The sequence below is a fragment of the Acipenser ruthenus genome, chromosome 6 (genome assembly GCF_902713425.1).
Source record: "Acipenser ruthenus chromosome 6, fAciRut3.2 maternal haplotype, whole genome shotgun sequence".
Classification (NCBI taxonomy): domain Eukaryota; kingdom Metazoa; phylum Chordata; class Actinopteri; order Acipenseriformes; family Acipenseridae; genus Acipenser; species Acipenser ruthenus.
Genome location: NC_081194.1, coordinates 12,069,804 through 12,082,511, shown reverse-complemented (window position 1 = coordinate 12,082,511; position 12,708 = coordinate 12,069,804). Strand labels below are relative to the sequence as shown.

General features: G+C 43.4%; 1 protein-coding gene across 1 annotated transcript in view; it reads left to right on the top strand.

Moving 5' to 3' along the window:
• The window catches only part of si:dkey-103j14.5 (isoaspartyl peptidase/L-asparaginase), a 45,986-nt gene that overhangs the window by 20,460 nt on the left and 12,818 nt on the right, over nt 1–12,708 (top strand). The window contains exon 5 of the mRNA XM_034016825.3: nt 12,436–12,554. Coding sequence (XP_033872716.3) covers nt 12,436–12,554 — 119 coding nt within the window. The remainder of the gene's footprint in view (nt 1–12,435; nt 12,555–12,708) is intronic.

The window sequence follows — 12,708 nt, the reverse complement described above, 5'->3', positions numbered from 1 at the left end:
AATGCTGTCAGCACCCCTGCCGGTAGTGGCACGGCTGACAGCCTGTTGGTCCCGTCCTGCAGCGAAAAAGCTGCGGGGGCAGGTGGTCCCCCGACCTCCCCCTTCTTCGTAGCCGGCAGCTCCCTCCTGTGGGGCTCCGGCCACAAGAACTCCTGCAGCGAAACTGCTGCTGGGGAAAGTGGTCTCCAGACCTCCTCCCCCTTCTTCGTGGCCGGCAGCTCCCCTTTCTGGGGCTCCGGCCACCGTACTCCCTGCGGAGGTACGGGCAGCAGAGGCAGCTCCTGCTCCTCTGCTCCGGGCGGTGGCGGAGGCAGAGGCAGCTCCAGCTCCTCTGCTCCTGGGGGTGGTGGAGGCAGAGGCAGCTCCTGCTCCTCTGCTCCTGGAGGTGGTGGAGGCAGAGGCAGCTCCTGCTCCTCTGCTCCTGGAGGTGGTGGAGGCAGAGGCAGCTCCTGCTCCTCTGCTCCTGGAAGTGGTGGAGGCAGAGGCAGCTCCTGCTCCTCTGCTCCTGGTGGTGGTGGAGGCAGAGGCAGCTCCTGCTCCTCTGCTCCTGGAAGTGGTGGAGGCAGAGGCAGCTCCTGCTCCTCTGCTCCTGGAAGTGGTGGAGGCAGAGGCAGCTCCTGCTCCTCTGCTCCTGGCAGTGGTGGAGGCAGTGGCAGCTCCTGCTCCTCTGCTCCTGGTGGTGGTGGAGGCAGAGGCAGCTCCTGCTCCTCTGCTCCTAGTGGAGGAAGCGGTGGAGGTGGCGGAGGCAGAGGCAGCTCCTCTGCTCCTGGCGGCGCTGGCTCCCTCCGCTGTGGCGGCTGGGCTGGTGCGCGCCGTGCTGCCTTCAGCAGCATGAATAGAGGCTGCTGGGGGACACCAGCCTCCTGCCCCTCTCCCCCCCCAAAATTTCCAGGGGGTTGGGCCTGTAACCCCTCCTCTTCCGGCTCTTGGGGCTGAACCAGCAGGCATTTTCCCTCTGCTGGTGGCTTGGGTCCCAGAGCTGTGGAAGCCCCGACTTGCCTCCCTTTGGGCTGTGGACGCACCGACTCCTCCCTTTTGGGCTGTGGACGCACCGACTCCTCCCTTTTGGGCTGTGGACGCACCGACTCCTCCCTTTTGGGCTGTGGATGCACCGACTCCTCCCTTTTGGGCTGTGGACGCACCGACTCCCCCCTCTTGGGCTGTGGACGTTCGGGCTCCCCCCACTCAGGCGTAGGACGTTCGGGCTCCTCCCACTCAGGCGTAGGACGTTCGGGCTCCTCCCACTCAGGCGTAGGACGTTCGGGCTCCTCCCACTCAGGCGTAGGACGTTCGGGCTCCTCCCACTCAGGCGTAGGATGTTCGGGCTCCTCCCACTCAGGCGTAGGACGTTCGGGCTCCTCCCACTCAGGCGTAGGATGTTCGGGCTCCTCCCACTCAGGCGTAGGACGTTCAGGCTCCTTCCGCTTGGGCACTGGCGAGCTGGCATAGGGGCATCCTGACCAGTCATGTCCCCCTTCCTCACATCGCCCGCACCAGCTCGGTGGCACCTCGGAGCAGTCCCTCCAGCGGTGATCCACCTCTCCGCACCAGGTGCACCAGGGGAACAGGTTCTCTGGCTCCTCTGGCCGCTGTTGCAGTTGTGGTTGGGGCGGTGGGAGCAGCAGTCTACCTCCCCCTGCTGGTGGTGGAGACTGAGGCGACCCCTGCTCCTCCCTCTCCTGATGGACAGGGCAGTGGGCCACGAAGTGCTCACCTCCGCAGATGGGGCATCGTTGGGGTAGCTGTCCGAGGGGGTACCAGGGGCAGTTGGTGCGGGAATGCCCAGGCTCAGCACAGCAGTAACACCCGGGCTGCTGTTCCTCCTCCTCCTCACCTTGGAAGGGGCAGATCGCCACCGTGTGTCCTTGGACCCCACAGGCCATGCACCAGCCTTGGTCCTCGAGGCCCCCGAGGAGGTCCTCCAGGTCCCAGCAGCCGTCTCTCCAGCCTTCCATTTTCCCCTCGGGGTACACCAACCAGTCCCATATTTCTCGGGACGGTGGGGAACCCGGTGGCAGTGGGGTGGCTACTGCTGGTTGGGGTGACCACTGCTTCTGCTGCTTCCTGCAGCTCTTTCTCCCCATCCCTCTTCTTGCTCTTACTTTTTTTTTTTTTTTTTTTTGTAATCCAGACCCCTCCTGGTCTGACGCTTGGAGGCGCGGCTATCCCACGAAGACACCACGTGTCACAAAGACGGCCAGAGTGGGTGGCGTCAGACCAGAAGCAGGAAGGAATACAAACACAGAGACTTGGATTTTGGTTAGGCTGAGCGCGTGATCGCGCTCAGCATTTAATAAACAGACAGAAAATAAAAGGTTTGAAACAACAAAAACACAGGACACGGCACTATACGCCAAAGTAAAAAGACAAACAAAACGCACTAAACACAAACGGTGCACGGAGACAAACAAACACGGTGAGTACACACTTATCTTTACTTTTACGATCTTTAACTCTCCTCTCTCTCTCTCCCGTTCTCCTCTTCCGAACACCTAACCACAAGTGACTAAAACGTGCATCTATATATACTGTTGTGCTGGGATTCAATTACTAATTAATTACTCACTTGAATCCCAGCACGTGAATTCATTACGTGCAACCCCGTGCCACACATTATACACATTTTATCTGCACGTGAAGTGATGTGCCATCCTCGTGCCTAAATATAATTATACACTTTAAACACACGTGAAACACAGACCCGTTTATATCCCGTGTACCAATCTATACACCAACATTAACATACGCACGCATACATACACAAAACACACAAATGCACACAGGGGCGGGGCACTTTGCCACATGCACATATTAACTTTTTTTGTTTATATATACATATATATATATATATATATATATATTACATTCTCCCATGCTGTACTGTAATGCTAACCTAGGTCGTCTTACTTATTTAATACATGTACTTACAACACAATCATTGGATTGGGAAATTACATGTTTTAAGGAGAATCGATATATACAGTACAAAGGATTATCATTATTATTATTATTATTATTATTATTATTATTATTATTATTATTATTATTATTATTATTATTATTATTGGTTTTATAAATGTCTCAATGATAAACCAAATACATAAAATTAAATAGTTATGTATTAAAATTCAGAAAGGAGACATCCACAAGATTTGAAATGAACGATTCTTTATTGGATTTGACAGATGACCATTTCCATAATGAAACCTAATATAATTTGGCCCATGGCCTTGTCCATTGGAGCTCGATAGCTGCCCTTATACGCTCGCCGAACTATGATGTAATGTATAGTGATTGATGATAACTAACACCAGCGGGCAGGACAATTGGCACTCTGGGACACCTTCCCCCTAGACAAGGCATGCTCCAAGGTGGAGGCAGGGGAGGAGGAGGACCAAACAAAGAAACGACAAGGAGGCGTAGGCCGAAAGGGCTATTTTATAGGAACAGTGTGATTACGTAATTTAATGAGTGGGTGGATTCCCTTTTCAGAAAAACAACATAGTCTCCAAAAAAAAAAAACCATTCAACGTCAGAAGCAGTATTTCTTGATCTATTGATACAAACGGCAAGAACAAAATTAGTCATAAATTGAACAATGTGTGAATGTCAAGAGACCTGGGTAAAGTGGTGTCAGTTTCTTGATAAAGCATCTGACAAATACAGAATGATGACTTACTCTATGTTGGAGTATGGTCTGTAGTGTTCCTAATGGGTGATATGCACTACTAAACAACCATGATACACTGTTGGGTGGAATCATTGCCAGCTAATCTAGAGCCTTCTATGAAAGTCCTTATATACTATAAAGTAATGCAAGAAGAAACACTTACAAATCGCTTGATTGCATAGTAACAGTCTCCCAATTCCCTTATTGTTTTTCTGACTATACTTTTGTTTTTCTGAGTTTATTTTCACTTTGCCTCCGGAACATTTTATCTTTCCACAATGGTGTAAATTCACACTAAATGCTGACCACACACACCGCAAGCTAGTGTCATAACCACTATGCAAAAGAGCCAGGCTTATCGACTAGCTGTTACAAAACTCTAACCAAAGGGGTCAGAATCCGCAACAGAAGCGCATCACACAACACTGCCTGTTACTCTATTCCCCTTTAACTGTGGTGATTGTCTGAAATCCCTGAAATCCGAGTCACGGCACCAATGCATCTGAGTGAAGGCTGGGCGCAAACCAATGACCATGCACACTGAGCGCCTTGCAGACATCTGCAAAAGTGCATCACGCAACACTACCTGTTAGACTTTCATTACATGCTACACTTCGGACACTCACATAGGAAGGCAATGAGGAAAGTCATGTAAATTCTGACTATTATCTGATAGGAGATGGAATTGTTTTTCTGTCTCTCTTCATTATAAATTGTACAGGCACTAGTTGCCTGGGCAGCAGTGTGGAGTAGTGGTTAGGGCTCTGGACTCTGGACCGGAGTGTCGTGGGTTCAATCCCAAGTGGGGACACTGCTGCTGTGCCCTTGAGCAAGGTACTTTACCTAGATTGCTCCAGTAAAAACCCAACTGTATAAATGGGTAATTGTATGTAAAAATAATGTAATTGTATGTAAAAATAATGTAATTGCATGTAAAAAATAATGTGATATCTTGTAACAATTGTAAGTCGCCCTGGATAAGGGCGTCTGCTAAGAAATAAATAATAATAAAGAAATAAATAATAGTTGCCTGTGAACATTTTCATAAATGTCCGTGTGCATGAAGTCCTAAAGCATGTAATTGGGTGTTATATTGTGTATTCTTTTTGTCATATGCTGGACAGGGAATACAAAATACAATGGAGAGTTACAATGAAAATACCTCTAAGATGTCCTTCCATCTGCATCCATCTAAAACCCTGTTGCGGTTGCATCTAATTTGCTCTTATTCACAGCTGGGTTATTACTTTGTGTGCTTTAACTGTGAAGTTCAACAACCATCTGTGGCAAAATGCGTTATCAGCCGTTGTGAAAATGCTGGTATCTGGGTATACACAACGACGTGTAGGTGACCCCGGCTGTTAATTTCAGATCATGGACACATTATCAAACCCCAGGTTTGTACACTATATGTCCTGGACAAGGTCATGGGAGTTCAACCACTACACATAATGGCGGATATCTACACAATATGGCACTGAGGAATTGCCAGTTCATTGCACATGGGCTCCAGAACAGCAACTGGAGACACGATAAGCGTTCTGCAGTTCTTCATATTTTTCAACAGATTTGGACTGCCTCTACGTATTGGTAGTCAGTACATAATAATAATAATAATAATAATAATAATAATAATAATAATAATAATAATAATAATAGATATTTGAAATGTGTATATTGTTCTTACCAGTATGTGCAATTGTTCAGCAACAGTTGGGTCATGTTAAGGTCACTGTTCCTATAGCTGAGATACCATTCAGTAAAAACAGAAAGAAATCATCTTAGCCTGCAGAGTAAGGTAAAAGCATTTTGTTCCCTGTTATCAGCTTTTCCTTCTTAATCTTGTTTTGAGAAGCCTATAATTATCTTGTCTGTTGCTCCAGGCTTTTTGTAGCATTAAAATTGAAACAGACTGAGAAGACAGCTTTCAACGTCAGACACTGTAGGACTTTGGCCCATAGCACAGCGTGAAACAATTTGTGTTGTATTATGGCCTAAACTATAGCCATATGAAATATGCTCAAAATGGTCCAGCAGGCATTGTAAGAGGGCTGTCAACACAATCTCACTACAGAGATCTTCATTGTCACCTTCACTTCTTAGAGATAAAAGCTGAAGAGCAAACATGTGAGTGGCTTCGTTGCTGGTTGTGGAGAGTAACCTCAGACCCTAAGGGAGCCTGTAAAAATAAACTGGAGCCTTTCATCCCTGTCTCGCTTTTATTATTAATGACACTGCTCTGAGTTAAGTGTTCGTGTAGGGAGCTGTCTGTTAATTTTAATGAATTTACTGACAGAATGTGCTGGTTTTATTAAGATGTGCATGGGTTCTGTTTTATTTAACTCAAAAGCTAATTAGCCATTTTTAAAAGGCCTTCATATATTGTGATTTTATTAAAATAGACATTTCTACTAGGGGACCAGAAGTCTTCTATCTTCATTTTCTACACCATTTTCACACTAAAACATTTCTGTTATGCAACCCTTTGATCTTTCAATTAATTAATTTTAGAAATCTCTAATTAAAAGTGGCTCTGTGGCTTTGAAGAGAAGGGGAGTGCAGAGCAGATACAATGTTGATTTAACAAAATCCAGTTTGTGCTACAAATCCACGGAAAACGTTACTTTACAAAAATGTCAACCATTACGTGTTGGGAAATGACCCTCATCTCACATGACCTGAGCACATACTTAAAAAGCTGCCTGATAGGCCCGGTGTGACCATGTGTCTGTTGTATTCTGGAACAAGATGCTACGTCACACAACAACCTTTGCCATTTGATTCCATGTGGCAATGAAGGCAAGCTAGCGACCTCACAAATTTGGTTGACATTTCTTTTTCAGGGAACCAGGGTTATGGTAAGTAACCTAACGATCCCTTTCAATCTCAAAATGTCAACTATTACGAGTTGGGAAATGTAAACCCAAACTGTCGCAGTGAGCCAAAGCAGCTACAAGCCTTGCCCTGGCATGAGCCTAACCGGAAAGCTACTGCGCAAGAGGGCAAGCTGCATCAAGGACTCTGGACCCCACAGAAAGCGCCGCTGAAGTAGCCACATTCAGTCAGTAAAACCTTATAAACGTGTGCGGTGTGGTCCATGCTGCAGCATTACATACGTCAGGTAGGGATGCCCCATGAAACACTGCCCAAGATGTCATAGTCCCTCTAGTGGAGTGAGCTGTAACATCACTTGGAGAGGGTAGGTTAGCCAGCTCATAAGCCAGCCGGATCGTATCCACTATCCAGTGCGACAAACGCTGCTTGTAAAGGGTCTGACCTTGAGTGCGTGACCCATAACACACCAATAACTGGGTTGTCTGTCGCCATGATTGAGACCTATCAATGTAACACCTCAGCGTCCTGACAGGGCAGAGTGTGTTAAGTCTCTGGTCTTCTTCAGAGGGAAAAGGGGGCAGGTGGAACGCCTCCAATTCCACTGACTGGTTCAAGTGAAACTGTGAAACAACCTTAGGCAGAAAAGCCGGGTTAGTGCGCAAAGTAACGTAATCACCGCTGCTGGCAAAGCGCAAACAGGAACCCTCTATAGAAAGGGCCTGTAACTCACTGACACGTTTGGCTGACGGCCAGGAGAAAGGCTGTCTTAAAAGACAAGTATTTAGGGTCCACTCAATGCAGAGGCTCGAAAGGAGCCTTTGTAAGAGCCTCTAGAACCAAGTCCAGTGTCAGCAAATGAGGTTGAACCACCACTATCCAATGCCAGAGGAGGTGGAACGACCTTCAGCACGGTCTGCCCTCTTAGCCCTGGACCTCTTTTGAAAGCTAGTGCACACAGCACAAAAGGTGGGATCTGCCAGCGCTCGCCGGGCATGATCAGCACCTAGGCATTGGACGCACAAATTATGGCCGTCCTCTGGGGGGAGGCTGGCCCCATATCTCACACAATCGTGGAACAACATTGTACGGATGGATAAATGTGCGGGGTGCTCTGCACGGGAGTGCTATGCACCTGTACCGAGCACAGGGTAAGACACTGGTGCTATGCATGGGAGTGCTAAGTACCGAGGTGTACCGGGCACGGGGACACTGAGGAAGTGCACCGTGATGTTATGTGTACCGGGGCTAAGCACAGAGGTGCTATGCACCGGGTTAATCCAGATGAATGCACTGGTCACCGAGCACGGGGTACCGAGGATGCTATACACAGCAGTACAATGCACGGGGGTGCTGAGTGTACCGGGGCGCTGCACGGGAGTGCTATGTACCACCGATAAAGGCCCAAAATGCTATGCACTGGGTAAATGTGCTATAAGCTGCCGAGCCGGAGCTACGAGGCGCAGCATACTAAAACAACTGGAGCCAGTTTGAAGACAGGAACAGTATTTTATTTGGAAACTCGGTTTGGCACAAAGCGCGAATGCGGACCAGAAACCGAGACACAAAACAATTTGTGGAGGACAAGATCCAAAATGGACGAGGCTGGAAACAGCAGCCGCCGCTACTCAGCCGCCAAAACCACACAGCCGTGTGATTTAGACTATAAGAGAAACTACTGTCGCATCCAAAGGAAGAGGGGCAAGCCGGCTTCCAAGGAGGAATAGCGAGATTCTCACGAAAACGGAGCAAGTGAAGACATGTCTGTTCAGGTTGGAGTGAGGAATCAAATGGCAAAGGTTGCTGTGTGACGTAGCGTCTTATTCCAGAATGCAACAGACATGTGGTCACACCGGGGCCTATTGGGCAGCTTTTTAAATATGTGCCCAGGTCATTTCCCAACGTAATGGATGACATTTTGAGATTGAAAGGGAACTGTTGATTGTCAATGAAATCACAATCACAATGAACAAGTAAACAGAAAAGTGAATACCATTTTATTATGCAACAGTCTTATCAACAATTAGTTAATTATAGTATTACATATTTCAAACATAACACTTAGAAAAGGACTTGCGATTTCAGTTTAGCATTTCATATTGTTAAAGAAACAAAATTAACTTCCACATAAACACCCCCCCCCCCCCCCCCCCCCCTTCACATTTCTTCTGGACAGGTTCAGGAACAACAGCAATTTCATCATCACTTAGTAAATCTCCATCATTTACACTAAGTAAACTAAGTGTTTGCATCTGTTTCGTTTAACCGTTGAGCTTACAGAACTTTACGAGTACTTCTCCAAAACCGATCTGTGTAAGTGGAATTTCAAACTCAAACTTTGAGGAACTCATGACAACATTTCAGCAATATGAGAGACAAACATTTTAACTCTTTGAACTGAGTGTAACAAAAGAGCAAAACCCAATTAAATTACCAAATTAACAATCAATTGAATCTCATTATCGAACAAGTATCAATTAGGAAATATTTTAAGTGGCATAAAAAAGTGTTGAGTCGGTAAGAAAATAATTCAGTTTCTCCTGCCTAACGTCACTCGAAACTGAATTATTTTTACATAATATACGGTATACAGTAATTTCTAATTCATTCTTTAACTATTTGCTGTAATATGATCAATGAAACTGATTATATAACGGTAAGAACCCCCCAAAAAATAATAATAATAATTGCTTTCAAATGTTACTTTTTTATTTTCTTGAGTAGCACAAAGTATTTGACTAGTTTCTTGAAAAGCAATACATCTCTTTTGAACATGTTGCTGGCTTCATGGCCCGTTAGGTCACTTCAGCAAAAACTTAGTGCTAGATACCTCAGTCAGAAAATTTGAAATACAGCCTACCATCAAAACCTTAGAAAAAAAAAGAAAGTGCACCTGACCTGATGAGCCAAATCAAACCCATGGGAGTGATTTAATGGAGCAATCAGCTGTGTGTCAAATCTGATTGATGTCTCTCTTTAGTGGCTTGACAAGTGATTTTATCCCAACTGGTACAGACCAATATCCCCTGTGAAGAGCCTGTCGCTAACCCAGGCCACTAAGAGATTAGTTAAACCATTATTTCTTTCTTTTGCCCTTGAATTGAAGGAGTTTTATATACACCATCATTTTCCCTCCAAAGGCATTGTGCCTGTCTTGTGCTTAACACTTTACATGTAAAAGGATACATGTTTAATCACGAGTGAATAATTTTTTCTGATTTCGAATCATGTCTACAATGCAGTAAGAGTGTTAGTAAGGTCGTTGAAGTGCTTAAATTAGACTGACAGAACTTAACCTTTTTTAAAATCTATTCAAGGCTCTTTAAAAGGCCTAATGAAAAACAGACATTATTAAAGTTTTGAACTTCCTTATAAATTTATTTTAAAAAAATTAAAAAAAAGCTTTTTATTCCTTAAGGAAAGTACTAATTCCAATTTGGAATTGAACAAAAATGATTCACGAGGTAGACTACCCATAGACCCATTCACAGCTACTAGTTCCGATTCGTAGAAACCTCAAACGCTTATTGAGAACATGGCATCTATAAAAGTAAATTCTAATAGAGTACAAAACACTTCTTGTAAGTCTCCTGTTTTTCAGTTGGTTTGGTTCTGGATCTTGTTTTAAAGATTTTACTCCTGTCAATTAAACTTTTGTATGCTCCTTTTGAAGTAATGATTATTCTTTTTTCTTTACATTTTCTTTTAACCTCAACTGTCCTATTTTCCCCAAGGGACTTTACTAGTATTAGAATTTAGGAAAATTTACCTAGTCTGATTCAGCCATATATCAAGTTGTCTTTGTCAGTTATATCCCTATACACTCCTACATTTTAGAGGCTAGATTTTCTTTCCTTTAGCAGGGGTGTCAAACTCTGTTCTACCCAAGCTCTCAATTACTTAATTAGTCTAATTATTTGATTGACTGGACACATTTCAGGCCTCAAAATGTTTCACAGGTAGTGTACCTTGAATCAAGTGCATTTTTAAAACCATCAACTGTAAAAGACCTTGAAAAATATTTAATATGTCAAATTCGACATATAATTAGATCAATTATGTTAATTGAGAGCTTAAGTTGGAATGAAAACCAGAAGACCCTGTGGCCCTCAAGGACTCGAGTTTGACACCCCCCTGCTTTAGTGTATGATAAATTGTTACAATATAGACCTGCAGACAATACAGCGTACAATGCTTTAGATGGTGTCACATGCTGTCACTGTTCTAGTAGGCACAGATCTATTTAGGTTTTCATGGGTTTAAAAAATATTTAACAGCAGCATCTTAGCAAATTTTTGAGGGGTACCAAACAATGAACGGCACATGCATACAGCAATTTTGCTTGCTTGGCAGCAGCTACAGTATAATTGTCAAACTACCTCCTAAAACATCCCAATGAAAACTATATTTATCAAACAAAAAATATAATTGCCTGCCATTTTTACTAGGAATACCTGTATTTAGATGATTAAAATAGACCCATGTGTCTGTTTACTGTAATGCTGTCCCTGATCATGATGAATTCATATTACGTTTGGGGTTAAAAATGAAATAAATGTGGAATCGGAATTACTAAGTTGTTACTATATAACTAGATGGTAACTTTACAAGTAAAGTTGTGGGGCTTGCTTTATTGGGAAAGTGGTCAGAGTAGCTGATCTGTGTCAAAAGTCACATTGTTTACTAATTGTCTCATGCTTAGAATGTGCTAGAATTTGACATTTCTCAAAGTTCTATGACAGTTAATGCAACAGTGGGAAGTAGCCTACTGAAAGAAGTCGATGTGTTTACTAAAACAGCTGTACCTCTTGATTGGTAGACACCATGTTTTGATTTCATATTTGAATAGCTGAGAAGTAGAGGAAGATTTCATTTCATCTAACTTTTTGCCTAGCTTGTTGGGAAAGTGGTCAAAATTTCAGTTGTTTATAAAAAATTTGAGAAAATTTAGTTGATGCGGTTACTAAAACAGCTGTACCTCTTGATTGGTAAAAGTTATTTCTGTTTTGATTTCAGATTTGAATAGCAGAGAAGTAGTACTCTAACTTTTTGTCTTACTTGTTGGGAAAGTGGTCAAAGTAGCTGATTTGTGTCAAAAGTTACATCGTTTACAGTAAATAGAATGTTGGAAGTCTGGGAGTTTTTAAACAATGGGGAGCTTTAGAATGTTGAAAAAAGTCCCATTAAAGTGAATGAAGATGAACAAAAAAAGGACAAAAAGCTTAATAGTTTAAAAAGTATAAAAGATATCAAAAAGTTGTATACAAGCACACTATTCCAGACCGGTCTACACATTTTAAAGTTTGAACGGCATTTCTAGCTTAAACGGTGTAAGAAGTAGCGTGCCGAAGAAGAAGATGAAGAAGAAGAAGTATATCGAAGATTTAAAGTGGGGACTCTTGCTTCGCAAGCCCCACTAATTACATTTATTTTAATGAAATGTAAAAAAGCAGTCTTGGAAAGTTAATTGGTTTGGGTGCTATAGGGCCTAAGAGAGGACTCTGATATTTTCAAATGCCACATTTTTTTTTTTCTTTACCTGATATTCTAATGAAACTCAAAGTCTGAAAAAAAAACAATGGTAGAATTATGCCCAAAGCTATCATGTTTATGATGAGTACTGGTGGATCGTGGATAAAAACATTTTTACTGCAACCAGAGTCTCTTGATACAAATACACATACGTTTATCATCAGGGACTAAGATGGAATAAAAACGTAGCTGTCTTTAAATGAAAAGCATTCATTTCTACCTTTGCCGCTACGTTTGCCTGTACTGTTGTGCTTTTACTAGTTGTTTATGGCCCCACCATTAATTCATGCTAAGCCACTTAAGAGTACCTTCATTGGTACTACATATGGGAATGGACATCCTTAAAACACATACAAACACACAATATTTTGCCCTGTAATGAGGGTTAATATCTTTTACAGGGTCCATGACACGGTGGGAGCTGTTGCCTTAGATTGCAATGGAAATGTGGCCTGTGCCACCTCTACAGGAGGGATCCGCAACAAAATGGTCGGACGAGTTGGAGATACTCCTATTATTGGTAAGAAATCCAGAAACTATCTCAGAACTACTGTTTTTTCTCATTTCTTTCAAACCGTCAAAAAAAAAAAAAAAGGATGTTACATTTGTTTTTAATACATTTTATATTGTTACTTACTAGTCCAGGAAAGAAATAAAAAGGACAGTCAATGATA